This window comes from Muscardinus avellanarius, assembly GCF_963383645.1.
Source record: "Muscardinus avellanarius genome assembly, chromosome: 16".
NCBI classification, from domain to species: Eukaryota; Metazoa; Chordata; class Mammalia; order Rodentia; family Gliridae; genus Muscardinus; species Muscardinus avellanarius.
The window spans coordinates 73,634,344-73,650,439 of record NC_137802.1 but is presented as its reverse complement, the minus strand read 5'-3'; the positions used below and the strand labels follow the sequence as shown (position 1 = coordinate 73,650,439).

The 16,096-nt window shown below is 46.7% G+C and overlaps 1 protein-coding gene across 1 annotated transcript in view; it reads left to right on the top strand.

The window, feature by feature from the left end:
• Positions 1–847: 847 nt before the first annotated feature.
• Positions 848–16,096, top strand: part of NPLOC4 (NPL4 homolog, ubiquitin recognition factor) — a gene marked incomplete at both ends in the record, with an annotated part of 53,595 nt that continues 38,346 nt past the window's right edge. Inside the window, 4 exons of the mRNA XM_080714160.1 lie at positions 848–952; positions 1,092–1,094; positions 7,342–7,422; positions 11,690–11,802. Coding sequence (XP_080570286.1) covers positions 848–952; positions 1,092–1,094; positions 7,342–7,422; positions 11,690–11,802 — 302 coding nt within the window. The remainder of the gene's footprint in view (positions 953–1,091; positions 1,095–7,341; positions 7,423–11,689; positions 11,803–16,096) is intronic.

The following is a 16,096-nucleotide window of genomic DNA, read 5'->3' as shown; positions in this document are numbered from 1 at the left end:
GGCTATTTTTCGGTGAGATTTCGGCGCTCTTCTCTTCTGGGGCTTTCAGGTGCAGCACAGGCGACAGCGGCTCCCTCCAGTGGCCGGCGCGGGAGGCGCAGGGAGGCGCGCCGCCGCGGCGCCTGCGCATGCGCGCGGCCGTTGGCGCGGCCGGAACCCGATTTCCGGGCTGGGCGCCCGGCGGAGCGCTTTAGGTGACGCACCGGACGTCGGCGGCTGGCGGAGCCGGGCGGCGAAGCTGGAGCGGCGGTGGCGGCGGCGGCGGGAGGCCGGGGCCGGGGCTGAGGCCGGGGCCGGGGCTGCGAGGCCCGTTGGGCGGCAGGCGGCGGCGGCGGCCCGGGGGCCGAGCCCGGAGGCGGGCGCGGCCGCCATGTCCGAGAACATCGTGAGTGCGCGGCGGGCGGGCGCGGGCGCGGGATGAGGCAGCAGATTCGCCGGCGCCCTGGCGGGCCGCGGGGCGGTGCCCGCCGGCTGCCCCGCGCCGGCCCCGGGTGCCCGGCCGGGCGGAGAGGCGGGCCGGGGGAGGCCGAGGTCGGGGCCGCTCCGGGCCTCGGCCTCCTCCCGGCGGCGGCCGCGGCGCCCCGGCCCTCGGGCGCTCCGCCGCCGCCTCCCCCATCCCGGGGAGCCTGAGTCACGCCGGGGAGCCGAGGGGCTCGGCGCCCGGGGACCCTGCCCCGCGGGGAGGCGGCCTGGGCGCCGCGGGGTGGGGCGAACGCGACCACCTGTTCAAAAGCAGAAGTAGAGCCGCAATTAAGCAAAACAAAACAGGCCGATTACACGGTCACCGCACGCGAGCAAGTGCCACACTCCTCTTCCGCCCGAAAGTGAGAAATGTCAGTGCGGCGGCATGGAGAAAAAGCCGGCAGACGGTCGTTGGTTGACTTGTGTCTCCTTCCGAGGAGATGCGGCGGGCCAGTTGATAGTCTGGTTGTACGGAGGACTTCGGTCGACAGTAAGGAACCTGTGGGATTGCTGGGGAGAAACCCAGTAATGTCCGTGCTTTGGCCCCAGGACAGCCGCGCCTGGCTCTTCCCCTCTCCTCTAGGCTTCATTCAGGGCCCCGCCTGCCTTTGCCTGTGTTTCCCCCCCAGGAAGTGAGCCGGGCGAATACCTGGCCCCTTGATGCTTAAAAAAACCTGTTTACAGCAAGCCAGGCGTGCTGGTGCGCGCTTGTAATCCCAGTACTTGGGAGGCCGAGACAGAAAGATCGCAGGTTCAAAGCCAGCCTTGGCAATGTGGCGAGGCTCTCAGAAACCTAGTGAGACCTTGCTTCAAAATAAAGAAAAAGTCGGGCTGAGGGCATAGCTTGGAGGTAGAGTGCCTCTAGGTTCAATCCTTAGTGTCCCCCCCTAAAAATATGTTTACTGCAGCAACTTAGATCCCGTTTCAAAATTTAAAAAATAAAAATGAAAAAGGAATAGGGGAATAATTCGGAGGTAGAATGCCCCTGGGCGCAATCCCCACAAGCACAAACACAAAAAAAGTTTACTGGCCTTGATAACTTTTCTAGAAATAGGCTATGGACATTCATTTAGATATGCTTTCACATTTTCTACGTAGTATAATAATTTTTACTGAGTTAAAGTAACTGCATGGTGCTGGAATGTAGCTCAGTGGCAAATAGCTTGCCTGGCAAGTGCAGCCCTAGGTTTGATCCCCAGTCCAAAAAGATAAAAAAAATAAAGACCCCTTTTAAAGTAACCTTGCGTGTTAGTCATACTACTGTACTTTGGTAGGGCTGTCATGGGCAGTATTGGGTTCTGTGGTCAAGTTGTGCAGGTTGTGAGGCATGACAACAGACGTTTCTTCTGAAATTGATTTGCGTGTGTGTGTGTGTGTGTGTGTGTGTGTGTGTGTGTGTGTGTTTCTAGGGATTGAACCTAGGGGTATTGCATCTCTGAGCAACACCCCTAGCCCTATTTTTATTTTATTTATTTTTTGTGGTGCTGGGGATTGAACCCAGGGGCATTCTACCTTTGAGGTACACCCCCATCCTTTATTTTATCCTTCCTTTCTTTTTCTTTCTTTTTTTTTTTTTTTTGCAGTACTGGGGATGGAACCCAGGAGTATTCTACCTTCAAGCTACACCCTCAGTCCTATTATTATTATTATTATTATTTTTGTGTGTGTGTGTCTCTCACTCTGTGTGTGTATATATATTATATACACACATTTTTTTTGTGATACTGGGGGTGAAACTCAGAGGCTTTCTACTTCCAGACACTATTTTATAATTTATTTGGAAACAGGGTCTCACTGAGCTGCTGAGAGCCTGACTAAGTAGCTGAGGCTGGCTTTGAATCTGTGCGATCCTCCTGTCTCAGCCTCCCAAGTGCTGGGATTACGAGTGTGTTCCACCACACCCGACTAGTCTTTATTTATTTCTTATTTTTTGGTTGTATTGGGGGTGGAACCCAGAGGCTTTCTACCTCTGGGCTATACTCCCAGACCTATATTATACTTTATTTGGAAACAGGATTTCACTAATTTATTTTTAAATTTATTAAAAATTTTAAATTTATTATTACCTCTAAGCTACATCTCCAGCCCTTCTTTTTTTTTTTTTTAGTACTGGGAATGGAACCCAAGGGCATTCTACCTCCAAGCTACACCCCCAGTCCTATTTTTTATTCTTTATTTTGAAACAGGGTCTCACTAAGTTGCAAAGGACCTCACTAAGTAGCTGTAGCTGAGGCTGTCCATGAACTGCAATCCTCCTGTCTCAGCCTCCCTAATGCTGGGATTACAAGTGTGTGCCACCACGCCAGACTTATTATTATTTATTATTTTTGATGGTACTGGGTACGGAATCCAGGGCATTCTACCTCTGAGCTATACCCTCAGCCTTATATATTATACACACACACACACACACACACACACACACATATATATATGTATATATATATGTATATGTGTATATATACACTACACACACACACACACACACACACACACATATATTTCCTTTTTTTTTGGTGGTACCGGAGATTAAACCTATGGACATTCTACCTCTGAGCTACACCCCAGCCTTATTTCTTATTTTATTTATTTATTTATTTATTTATTTATTTATTTATTTATGGTACTGGGGGTGGAACCCACAGGCTTTCTACCTCCGGGCTATACTCCCAGACCTATTTTATACTTTATTTGGAAACAGGGTCTCACTAAGTTGCTGAGGCTGGCTTCAAACCTGTGTGATCTTTCTGTCTCAGCCTCCCAAACACTGGGATTACAAGAGTGTGCCACCATGCCTGACATTCTTTATTTTTAACAGGGCTCAGTAAGTTACTGAGGCTGGCTGTGAACCTGTGATCCTTTTGTCTCAGCCTCCTGAGTACTGGGGTTACAAACTTGTGTCACTACTCCTGACCTGAAATTTATTTAAAAAATATTTTAAAATAATTTAAGTAGAAGTCTCTTAAAATATCTGTGCGTACGATTTGTGTCTTGCCAGTTTTCCAGCTTCCCAAGAAGTTGTGTGTGTGTGTGTGTGTGGGGGGGGGTGTTGGAGCTATAACTCTAGTTCTTTTTTCCCCCCCACAGAATGGGGATTGAAGCCAGGAATGTTCTACCTCTGAATTACACCCCTAGCCCTGTTTTATATTTTGAAACAGGTTCTCAGTAAGTTGGGGAGGACCTAAGTGGCCGAGGCTGTCTGTGAACCTACGATCCTCCTATCTCAGTCTCCCAAGTACTGTGACTGCAAGCGTGCGCCACCATGCCTGGCTCTTTGTATTTTTGAAATGGTCTCACCAGGTTGATCAGTCTAACTCCTTGCGGAGGCTGTCCTGGAACCTGTGATCCTCCTTTTTTAGCCTCCCAAGTACTGGGATTACAAGTGTGTGTTGCCATGCTGGGCTAGCCCTTTTTATTTTTTGTCTCACGAGGTTACTGAAAGTCTCACTACATCGCTGAGGTCCTCAGATCTGTGATCTCCTCTTCCAGCCTTTTAGGAACTGGGATTACAGGCGTATATGACCACACCAGGCTTCCCCAAGAAGTTTTTCTGGATGATTTTATTTCTTTTATGTGGTACTAGAGTTTGAATTCAGGTCCTCTCGCATGCTAGGCAAGTGCTCTATGCCTGAGCCACTATCCCAGCCCTTTTTATTTTGAGGCAGGGTTTTGCTGAGTTTTCTGTCCTGGCTTCCAGTCAATTTGTGGTCCTGTTGCCTGAGCCCTACAAAGAGCTGGGATTACAGGCCTCTACTGCCTGGCTCTTGGCTTTTTTTTCTTCCTCTTATCTTAGTCTGACCTTGAACTCCTGAGCTTAGCTTAAGCATTCAGCTGAGTAGCTAGAGCTTACAAGCTTGTACTACTGTGTCCACCCTAGTTTTCTTACAAATAGTAAACCTGTTGCCCAAAGGTTGTGTGTCCGTGTGGCTGGGCTGGTCCCTTCCTTGTATATTTTGTAAATGAGAACATCCCTCAGTGTAAGTTTTGGTCATTTTTGTGAAGCCCCGACTCCCATGTCCTATTGTAGAGGATCAGATGGAACAGCTTGTGCTTTAGAGTGCTCAGTGTGACCCCGAAGCCCCTGTAGAGCGGGGGTGATGTTCTATTTCTGGGTGATAAGCTGAAGAAACATTCTCTGAACCTTCCACAGAAAAGCAGATTCCTTTACTTTTTTTTTTTTTTTTTTTGAGGGTCTGGGGATGGAACCCAGGGGTATTCGGCCTCCGAGCTACACCCCCTGCCCTATTTTTTCTTCTTTATTTTGAAACAGGGTCTCACTAAGTACCTGAGGCTGTCCGTGATCGTCCAGTCTCAGCCTCCTGAATGCAGGGATTGCAAGCGTGCGCCACCACGCCCGGCTAGTATCCTTTACTTTTTAACCTGAGTCTGTTAGAAATGGATTCCTGAATGAAATCAGTGGAGATATTTACCTATGGAAATGTTTTCCCCATGTTTTGAATCCAGAATGAATTGAACTCGAAATCAAAAGCCAAAAGAATTCATTGAATTTGTACTTAACACAGAAGAGTGAGAGAATAAAGCAGATGTGACCTAGAAGCTAAATGGCGTAGTACTTACACTCTGTGTGGCACTGGGGGGCTCCTGAGCCCTTCTGCCTCTGGGCCGCACCCCCAGACCCATTTTATGTTTTTATTTGGAAACAGGGTCTCCTAAGCCAGCGAGGCTGGCTTTGAACCTGTGCGACCCTCCTGTCTCCGCCCGGCTACTTTATACTCTGATAGTGATTATTCAGAGTAAAACCTTATAAGTCGAGCACATACAGGGGCCTAGTCAAGAGAAAGTATTAGAAGATGAGGAACGAGCTATTTTAGGAAAATGTAGATTATTCTTAATTAGTTTAATGAAAGTGGCAAAGTTCAGTAGCCCATAGCCATTGGGTTTTTTGCATCTCAGTGGAAACTTTGCTGTTTTTGTTTTTGTGTTTGTTTTTGTTTTTTGGTGGTACTGGGGTTTCTGGAAACCTTTCTACCTCCGGGCTACACTCCCAGACCAAACTTTGTTTTTAAACAGTGCCTTGTGACAGTTTCCCTCTGTAGGTCAGTAATTGCTGAGGGAAGGCTGGCCAGCTTTCTGGCATGCTCCCTCCCCCTGCTGCTCAGGTGCTAGGGCAGCAGCTGCCTTGTTTGCAGCAGGGCATGCCAGTTCGTGCGCTCTGATTAGAGCCAGGGCTGGTACGTAGAACAGCACCCACAGATGGGCTTAAGCCATGTAAAAATCAACCTAGGAAGTAATGTCCTTGTTCAGTAGGCTTGCAGGCCTGCTGAGCTTTTCTGCCGTGCTTTGAAAAAAGGTCTACATAGTGTTTGGCATTGAGGATTGAACGCAGGGGCATTCTACTTCTGTGCTCTACAACCAAACTCCCCAACCCTTAAAATTTAATTTTGAAACAGGGTCATTCTAAATTGCTGAGTTTGCAGGGCGTGGTACTGCCAGGTGTGTGGTGGCGCACGCTTGTAATCCCCGTGCTTGGGAGGCTGAGACAGGAGGATCACACAGGTTCAAAGTCAGCCTCAGCTGAGTGAGGCTCTTAGCAAATTAATGAGACCCTGTTTCCAAATAAAATATAAAATTGGTCTGGGAGTATAGCCCAAAGGTAGAAAGCCCCTGGCTTCCACCCCAGTACCACAAAAAAAAAAAAAAATTTTTTTTGAGGCTGGTCTTGAACCTACGTTCCTCCTGTCTTAGCCTCTCAAGTACTGAGATTATAGGTGTGGGCCACCACCACTCCCAATAGTGTTTTTCTTTTTCTTTTCTTTCTCCTTTTCTTTTTTTTTCTTTCTTTTTGGTACTGGGGATGGAACCCAGGGGCTTAAAAACACTTCCACCCCAGCCCTGTTTTTTTATTCTTTATTTTTTTTTTTTTTTTGCAGTACTGGGGATGAAACCTAGGGGCTTTTTACCTCTGAGCTACAGGTCTCACTGAGTTGCAGAAGGCCTCTCTAAGTAGCTGAGGCTGTCTGCGAACTGCCATCCTCCTGTCTCAGGCTCCCGAATGCTGGGATTCCGATTACAAACATGTGCTACCACAGCTGGCTTTTATTTTGAAACAGGGTTTCACTCAGTGGCAAAGGACCTCACTATTTTTTATTCCTTATTTTGAAATAGGGTCTCACTAAGTTGTGGAAGGCCTCACTCAAATAGCTGAGGCTATTTGTACAGGGATTATAAGTGTGTGCCACCATCCCCAGGTTGGTTTTTGTTTTTAATATATTGGTACTAGGGATTGATCCCAGGGCATTCTATCTGTGAGCTACACACCCAGCCCCCTCTCCCTTTTCTTTTCAGTGTCTTGCCAAGTTTCTAAGGTCTTTGCTAATTTGCTGAGGCTGAACCTGCAGTCTTCCTGTCTCAGTCTCCTAAGAACTAGAACTGGGATATCAGGTGTGTGCCGCCATGCCTGCTCTGTATTAGGACAGTGCTCTTATGCTGTCACCCATGTGTTAATGAATCTCACCCCTCTGCTGCTTCTACCTACAAAGATTGAGTTCAGTATTAAAACGGAAGGTGAAATTTTGCTTTCAATTTCAGTGACCCAGATACTAAAAGATGGCAGATTTTATTTTTATTTTATTTTATTTTTTTTGTGGTACTGGGGATGGAACCCAGGGTCATTCTATGTTCGAGCTACACCCCTAGCCCTATTTTTTTTTTTTTTTTTAATTTAAAACAGGGTCTCACTGAGTTGCAGAGGGCTTCACTAAGTAGCTGAGGCTGTCTGTGAACTGCGATCCTCTGTTTCAGCCTCCGGAATGCTGGGATTACAAGTGTGCCCACCACGCCTGGCTAGATGTAAGTTTTAATAATAGTTCAGCCTCACTAGGCAGTACAGTAATCATCATCTTGTTTCATTTACACTAGATAATTCGTGTCCAGTCCCCGGATGGGGTGAAGCGGATCACAGCAACGAAGAGAGAAACAGCGGCAGCGTTTCTGAAGAAGGTACCTGTGCGAGGGCACGTCTCTCGAGGTCTTGTTTACCGTGCTCTTGCTCCGTGTGGGCTTTCCCTTGTCCTCATTTCCTCTTTCCTCTCACGCCTGTCGTCTTTTTTTGGGGGGGTTCTGGGGATTGAACCCAGAGACGTTCTACCTCTGAGCTATGGCCCCAGCTCTTTGTTTTAATGCTTTATTTTATTTAGTTTTACTTTTTACTCTTGGTGGTACTGGGGATGGAACCCAGGGGCCTTCTACCTCCGGGCTACACTCCCAGATCTATTTTATATTTTTTATTTGGAAACAGGGTCTCTTAAGCCAGCAGAGGCTGGCTTCGAACCTGCGCTATTCTCCTGTCTCACCTCCCAAGTGCGGGGATTATAAGTGTGCACCACCATGCCCGGCTTTTATGCTTTATTTTAAAACGGTCTCACTAAGTTGCAGATAGCCTCACTAAGTAGCTGAGGCTACCATTTCAAAGATGGTAAGATCTTATTTTTTGCTGGCATGGTGATATTCAGCTATGATCCCAGTATGTAGGAGTCTAAGATAGGAGGATTGTTGAGGACAGCCTCAGTAAGTAGTGAGGCATTCGTCAACCTAGTAAGGCCCTTTTTCAGAATAAAAATAAAATATGGTTGGGGGTGTAGCTTGGAGGTAGAAGGTCCTGAGTTCAATCCCAATAAAACACATGCGTGGCCGGGCGTGGTGGCACACGCTTGTAATTGCCGCGCCTGGGAAGCGGAGACAGGAGGATCGCGCAGGTTCTAAGCCAGCCTCTGCTGGCTTAGAATAGGTCTGGGAGTGTAGCCTGAGAAGGGTTCCATCCCCAGTACCACACAAAAAACAACCAAAAAGCACGCGCGTGCGTGTGCACACACACATACACGAGGATTGTAGGTTTGAGGCTAGTCTCAGCAACTTAGTGAGACTCTGTTTCTTTCTTTTTTTTTTTTTTTGTCATGTCTGGGGATGGAACCCAGGGGCATTTGACCTCCGAGCTACACCCCCTGCCCTATTTTTTTTATTCTTTATTTTGAAACCAGGTCTCACTGAGTTGCAGAGGGCCTCACTAAGTAGCTGAGGCTGCCCACGAACTGCGATCCTCCTGTCTCAGCCTCCAGAATGCTGGGATTACAAGTGTGTATCACCACGCCCGGCTGAGACTCTGTTTCAAAATAAATAGGGCTGGCTGGGTGTGGTGGTGCATGCTTGTAATCCCCGTGCTTGGGAGGTGGAGACAGTAGGATTGCGCAGGTTCGAAGCCAGCTTTGCTGGCTTAGGAGACCCTATTTCCAAATAAAAATAATAAAAATATAAAAAATAGGTCTGGGAGTGTAGCCCGGAGGTAAAAGGGTTCCCAGAAACCCCAGTACCACCCCCCCCAAAAAAAAAAAATAGGGCTGGGCTTGAAGATAGAATGCCCCTGGATTCAATACCTACTATTTTCCTATCCCTGAAAAAAGTATTAGAGGTGTATCTTGGAGGTAAAATACCTCTGTGTTTAATTTCTGTTACGAAAGACAAACAAACATAACATACCACCAACATAGAATTTACCACCTGTATTTTTTTTCTGGTGATACAAGGGGCAGTCTATTTCAAAGCTATACCCCCAACCCTGTTTTGTGTTATTTACATTTAATTTTATTGGTACTGGGGATTGAACTCAGGATCATTCTACCTCTGAGCTACACACCTAGTCCAGTTTTAAGGGTTTTTTTTTTTTTTTGGTGGTACTGTTTTATCATTTATACAAGACCTTTCCTTCTCTTTTTTTGTGGGGGAGGGATGTCTGGGGATTGAAACGAGGGGCATTCTTCCTCTGAGTTACACTCCCTAACCCTGTTTTGTTTATTTATTATTATTATTTTTGTTTGTGTGTGTGTGTGTGTGTGTGTGTGTGTGTGGTACTGGGGATGAAACCCAGGGGCTTTTCTACCTCAGGGCTATACTCCCAGACCTATTTTTTATACTTTACTTGGAAACAGGGTCTCACCAAGTAGCTGAAGCTGGCTTTGAACCTGTGCGATCCTCCTGTCTCAACCTCCCAAATACTAGGATTACAGATATTACTATCACCTTCAGCTCTTCAGGCTTGTTTATTTTTGTTTTAAAACAGATCTCACGGCCAGCTGTGGTGGCGCACGCTTGTAAACCTAGCATTCTGGAGGATGAGACCGGAGGCTCGTAGTTCGCTGACAGCCTCAGCTACTTAGTGAGGCCTTCTGTTAATAGGCCCTCCGTAACTTAGCGGGACCCTGTTTCAAAAAAAAGAATAGAAAATGGGGCTGGGGGTGTAATTCAGAGGTCAAATGCTCCTGGGATCCATCCCCAGACCTGCAACATAATTAAATAAATAAAGCAGATCTCACTAAGGTCCTGAAGACTTGGCTAAGTTTCTGAAGTTGGCCTTGAACTTGAAATCCTACTTTTTGGCCTTCCAGGTATTGGAGTTAGAGCCTTGTGCCACCATGCCCAGCTTATTACCCTTCCTTCTTTGGTCCACTTTTTTGCAGTAGTAGGGATGGAACCCAGGGGCTCTACCCCTAGCCCTATTTTTTATTCTTTATTTTGAAACAGGGTCTCACTGAGTCGCAAAAGGCCTCACTAAGTAGCCACCATGCCCGGCTACTTTTCTCATTTGAATTGACATTTGTATGAGCAACACAAATTTTCTTTAAGTAGAGCAAAATAATGAGAAATTTGGTTAGTAAAAACTGTTTCTGAGCAGGGCATGGTGGCGCACGCTTGTCATCCCAGCATTTGGGAGTTTGAGACTGGTGGATCGTGGTTCCCAGACAGCCTCAGCTACTTAGTGAGGCCCTCTGCAACTTAATGAGACCCTTTTTCAAAATAAAGAATAAGAAATAGGGCAGGGGGTGTAGCTCAGAGGTAGAATGTCCCTGAGTTCCATCCCCAGGTCTTCAAAAAAAAATGTTTCTGGCCAAGAGTGGTGCATGCTCATAACCCCAGTACTTGGAAGGCTGAGACAGGAGGCTCGCAGGTTCACAGCGAGCCTCAGCTACTTAGTGAGGTCCTCTGCAATTCAGTGACACCCTACTTCAAAATAAAGAAGAAAGAAGATAGGCTGAGGGTGTAGCTCAGAGGTAGATGCTCATGGGTTCAATCCTCAGTACCGAAAAAAACAACAACCATAAGACCAAAAAACTGTGTCTGGCTGAGTGTGGTGGGACATGCTTTAATCCCAATACTTGGGAAGCTGTGATGGAAGGATCACAGGTTCTAGGCCAGCCTGAGAAGCTTGGTAAGACCCTCAGAAACCTAGCAACACCCTTTCTAAAAATAGAACTAAGATAGAGCTGGGAGCCATGTGTGGTGGTGTGCCTATTACCCCGTACTTGGGAGACGGAGGCAGGAGGGTCACAGGTTTGAGACCAGCTTCAGCAGCTTAGGGCCCCCATAAGTTAGTGAGACTCTGTTTCAAAATAAAAGAACATAGCCAGGCGTGGTGGCACACTTTTGTAATCCCAGCATTCGAGAGGATGAGGCCGGAGGATCACTGTTTGTGGACAGCCTCAGCTACTTAGTGAGGCCCTCTGCAACTTATTGAGGCCCTGTTTTAAAAAAATAAATAAGCCGGGCGTGGTGGCGCACGCTTGTAATCCCCGCGCTTGGGAGGCGGAGACAAGAGGATCGCGCAGGTTCAAAGCCAGCCGCGCTGGCGTAAGAGACCCTGTTTCAAAAATATAAAATAGGTCTGGGAGTGTAGCCCAGAGGTAGAAGGGCTTCCAGGAACCCCAGTACCACCAAAAAAAAAAAATAATAATAATAATAAATAAATAAATAATAAAAAATAGGGCAGGGGGTGTAGCTTGGAGGTCGAATGCCCCTGGGTTCCATTCCCAGACTCAGGAAAATAAATAAATAAATGAACATAGCTGGGCGTGGTGGCACACGCTTGTAATCCCAGCATTTGGGAGGCTGAGAAAAGGAGGATCACGGTTCTCAGACAGCCTCAGCTATTTAGTGAGGCCCTGTTTCAAACTAAAGAGTCAAAAATAAGGGCTGGGGGTGTAGCTTGGAGGTAGAATCCCCCTGGGTTCCATTCCCAGTGCCACACAATGGGATGGGGGTGTAGCTCACAGGTAGAATGCCTTTGAGTTCCACCCCCAGTACTACACACATACACACACAAAATACTCAGAATAATTTCTAAATTTAGAGTCTTTCATTTTCACTGATGTTTGATAGACTGTGGTATGTATAGCAATATTTATCTGATTAAATATCTGTTGTTTGGGGCTTTTTCTAGGTAGCAAAGGAGTTTGGCTTTCAAAACAACGGCTTCTCCGTTTACATCAATAGAAACAAGACGGGAGAGATAACAGCATCATCTAGCAAATCCCTCCATTTGCTAAAAATCAAGTAAGTACCTACCCAGGAGAACGGAGACGAGAAGACCTGGGCTCCTATGGCCCTGGAGGCTGTCCAGTATACTCTAGGTAGGGTGCCTGCACATGGTGAGCCCTGGAAAGACTGTCACTGAGTGGAGTTATTATTATTATTTTTTTGGTATTGAACCCAGGGCAATCAAGCTATATTTCCAGTCTGTTTTATATTTAATTTTTAATTTTTTAATTAATTAATTTGTTTATTTTTTGTGGGTCTGGGGATGGAACCCAGGGACATTTGACCTCTGAGCAATACCCCCTGCCCTATTTTTATTCTTTATTTTGAAACAGGGTCTCACTAAATTGCAGAGGGCCCACTAAGTAGCTGAGGTTGTCTTTGAACCGCAGTCCTCCTGTTTCAGCCTCCCAAATGCTGGGTTTACAAGGGTGCACCACCACGCCTGGCTATATTCTTTTTATTTTTGAAACAAGGTCTTACTAGGTTGCAGAGGGCCTCACTAAGTTGCTGAGCCTGGCCACCAACCTGTGATCCTACCGTTCAGCCTCCAAAGTACTGGGATTACAGTGTGGGCCACTTGCTTGGCTTGGGTGTTTTGCCTCTGAGCTACACTGCCAGCCTGGTTTTGTTTGTTTCTACACTAGGGATTGAACACACAGGCATTTTCCCTCCACATTACACTCCCAGCCCTGTTTTGTTTTGTTTTGTTTTTATTTTTATTTTTATTTTTATTTTTATTTTTATTTTTATTTTTTGTGGGTCTGGAGAAGGAACCCAGAGGCATTTGACTTCCAAGCTATACCCCCTGCCCAATTTTTTATTCTTTATTTTGAAATAGGGTCTTGTCTCACTGAGTTGTGGAGGGCCTCACTAAATAGCTGAGGCTGCCCATGAACCGTGATCCTCAGGTCTCAGCCTCCTAAATCTTGGGATTACAAGTGTGCGCCACCACGCCTGGCTTTGTTTTATTTTTTAATGTGGAAACAGGGTCTCACTAAGTTGCTTAGAGCCTTGCTAAGTTGCACAGGCTGGCTTTGATCTTGCGATCCTCCTGTTTCAACTTCCTAAATATTGAGATTACAGGCATGTGCCACCGCACTTAGCTCTAATTTTATTTTGAAATAGAGCCTCACTAAGTTGCTGTGACTGTTCTTGAACCTCCTATCTTCCTGTCTCAGCTTTCCAAATACTCAGATTGCAGATGTGTGCTACTGTGCTTGGCCGAAAAGAAAGTTTTAAGTATAGAACTTAAAAATTTTTTTAATTGAAACATAGAAATTGGGACAGGAAGATTTTATTCATTTATTTATGGTACTGGGGATGGAACCCAGGGGAATTCTACCTCTGAGCTACACCCCCAGCCCTATTTTTTATTCTTTATTTTGAAACAGGGTCTCACTGATTTGCAAAGGGCCTCACTAAGTAGCTGAAGTTTTCATCAAACTGTGATATTCCTGTTTCAGCCTCCTGAATGCCTGGATTACAAGTGTGCACCACTATACCTGGCAAGGGACAGGAAGATTTTAAGGTCAACCTTGATGATTAGGGAGACCCTGTTTCAAAATAAAAAATAAAGTTGGGTGTGGTGGTGCACACTTGTAATCTTCATTCATTTAATAATAATAACTGTTGTTGTTGTTGTTGTTATTATTATTATTATTATTATTATTGCGTTACTGGGTTTTGAACACGGGCATTCTACCTCTGTGCTACACTCCCAGCCCTATTTTTTAATCTTTCATTTGAAACAGGGTCTCACCGAGTTTGGAGTACCTCACTAAGTAGCTGAGACTGGTCACGAATCCGCGATCCTGTCTCAGCCGCCCAAGTGCTGGGATCATAGGTGTGCGCCACCACGCCAGCTCCTTTTTACTTTTAAGTATATCATTAGTGGCACATGCCTATAGTTCCTACCAGTTGGAATCTGAGGGAGAAAGAGTTCAAGTCAAAAGTCAAGCCGGGCGTGGTGGCGCACGCTTGTAATCCCAGTATTTGGGAGGCTGAGACAGGAGGATCGCGGTTTGCGGACAGCCTCAGCTACTTAGTGAGGCCCTACCTCTGCAACTCAGTGAGACCCTGTTTCAAAATAAAGAATAAAAAATAGGGCTGGGGGTATAGCTCAGAGGTAGAATTCCCTTGGGTTCCATCCCCAGTACTGCAAAAAAAAAAAAAAAAAAAAAAAAGAGTTCAAGTCTGAGGACAGCGTCAGAAACTTAGTGAGATACTGTCTCAAAAAATTAAAAAGGAGCTGGGTGTGGTGGCGCACAGTTGTAATCCCCACACTTGGGAGGGGGAGACAGGAGGATCGCAGAGGTTCGAAGCCAGTCACGCTGGCTTAAGAGACTCTGTTTCCAAATTAAAAAAAAAAAAACTATAAAATAGGTCTGGGAGTGTAGCCTGGAGGTAGAAGGGTTTCCAGGAACCCCAGTACCACCAAATAAATAAATAAGTAAGTAAGTAAGTAAGGGCTCTGGATGTAGCTCAATGGTAGAGGACCTGGGTTCCACCTCAAGTACTAGGTGCCTGGGATAAATCTTTGATTTTCTTTCAAATCTGCTGTTGGCGATGTCCTCACAGGGGCCATGCTGCTTCTGCTGCTCCTTCCTGGAGTGTTCTGGTCCCTGAGGCTCAGTGCTGCGGATGGCAATCCAAGCCCCGGAGTCTAGGGCTTCTGTTTCGGTCTGTTGTTATCTCGCCCACCCTGGCTGCTGCTGGCTTCCTAGTATCTTTTTGTTTGTGGGTATTTTTTTTTCTTTTTGGTGGTACTGGGGTTCCTAGAAACCCTTCTACCTCTGGGCTACACTCCCAAACCTAGTTTTATATTTTTTATTTGGAAACAGGGTCTACAAGCCAGAGAGTCTGGCTCCGAACCTGAGCGATCCTCCTGTCTCTGCCTTCCACCATGCCGGCTTTTTTTTGGTTTTTTTGAGAGGTTATATTTGACTCAGTTTTAGGGAATGCTGAAGGACCCGGGGCTTAGTGGCTTTTCTGCAGGCAAGGCTTGCATTTACTTCCGAGGCACACGGAGGTGCTGTGGAGCTGGGCTGCTGAGTTCCTGTGGTGTCCTGATTGCAGTAGTATCCTGGGTTCCACCTGGAGCCACACAGCAGGCTGATTTCCTGCTTGGTTCCTCACAGGCTACTCCCCAGCTCTGGTGGGAGGCGTTGGGCAGGGTCCTCACCCCGCCCTCAGGCTGTCGATTCCCCAGCTCTGTGGAGGCCTTCAGCGGGGCCCGCTGATCACTAGCTCTAAGCCTGAGGAGCCACGGTTCTGGCCCTGAGTTTGGCCAGTGGCAACTCCACGCTGTTCCCTTCTGTCCTGGTTGACTGTTGCTAGCCTGGACCAGGGGGGATTTCCTTCATTTTCTTTTCCTTTTGTTGTGGTACATGGGAATTGAACCAGGGACATATGCCTTTGAGCTACACTCCGTAGCCTTATTATATTTTATCTTGATACAGGGTCGTCACACTAAGTTACCATGCGTGGCTTTGAGCCTGCAGTCTTCCTCTCTCAGTCTTGGCTTCCCAAGTACTAGGATTCCTTTATTTTCTTCAGAGTTGAGTTGTTTGTTTGTTTGTTTATATATATATTTATTTATTGGTGGTACTGGGGTTCCTGGAAGCCCTCTACCTCTGGGCTACACTCCCAGACCTATTTTATATTTTTTTATTTGGAAACAGGGTCTTTTAAGCCAGCGAGGCTGGCTCTGAACCAGCGCGATCCTCCTGTCTCCGCCTCCCAAGTGCGGGGATTACAAGCGTGCGCCACCATGCCCGGCGAGTTGAGTAATTTAAAAAAATATTTTTTCCTTTGGTACTTGGGGATTGAACCCAGAGCCATCCTACCTCTGAGCTATACCCTCAGCCCTTTGTTATTTTTCTGTTTTGAAACTAGGTCTCACAAAGTTGCTGTGGGCCTCTCTAAGTTGCTGGGCCTGACTTCTGTGATCCTCCTAACTCAGCCTCCCAAGTATTGGGATTACGGCATGTGCACCATTCTTGGCTGAAATCAGTTATTTTTTTTTTCCAAGTGTGTTTGTTAAAGTTGATCTGAAGTGAGCCAAGTATTTTATTAGCAGAGAGTGTCTGGTGCTGTCACACTCTGCAGTGGAAGCAGAAGTCTTTGATTGCGTTTGGCAGTCACGTCACCTCTGACCCATGGAGGACGAAGGAGGGAAGCGGGGCCGTAGTCACGCCCCTCAAGTGCACGTCTTTGCGGGTTTTGTACTTTTGGCTACTGCTCCTCTGGTTTGCTGTGTGCTGTGCCAGTCCTCAGTCTTCTTTCTGTGCATCTTGGTGAGGAGGTGGCA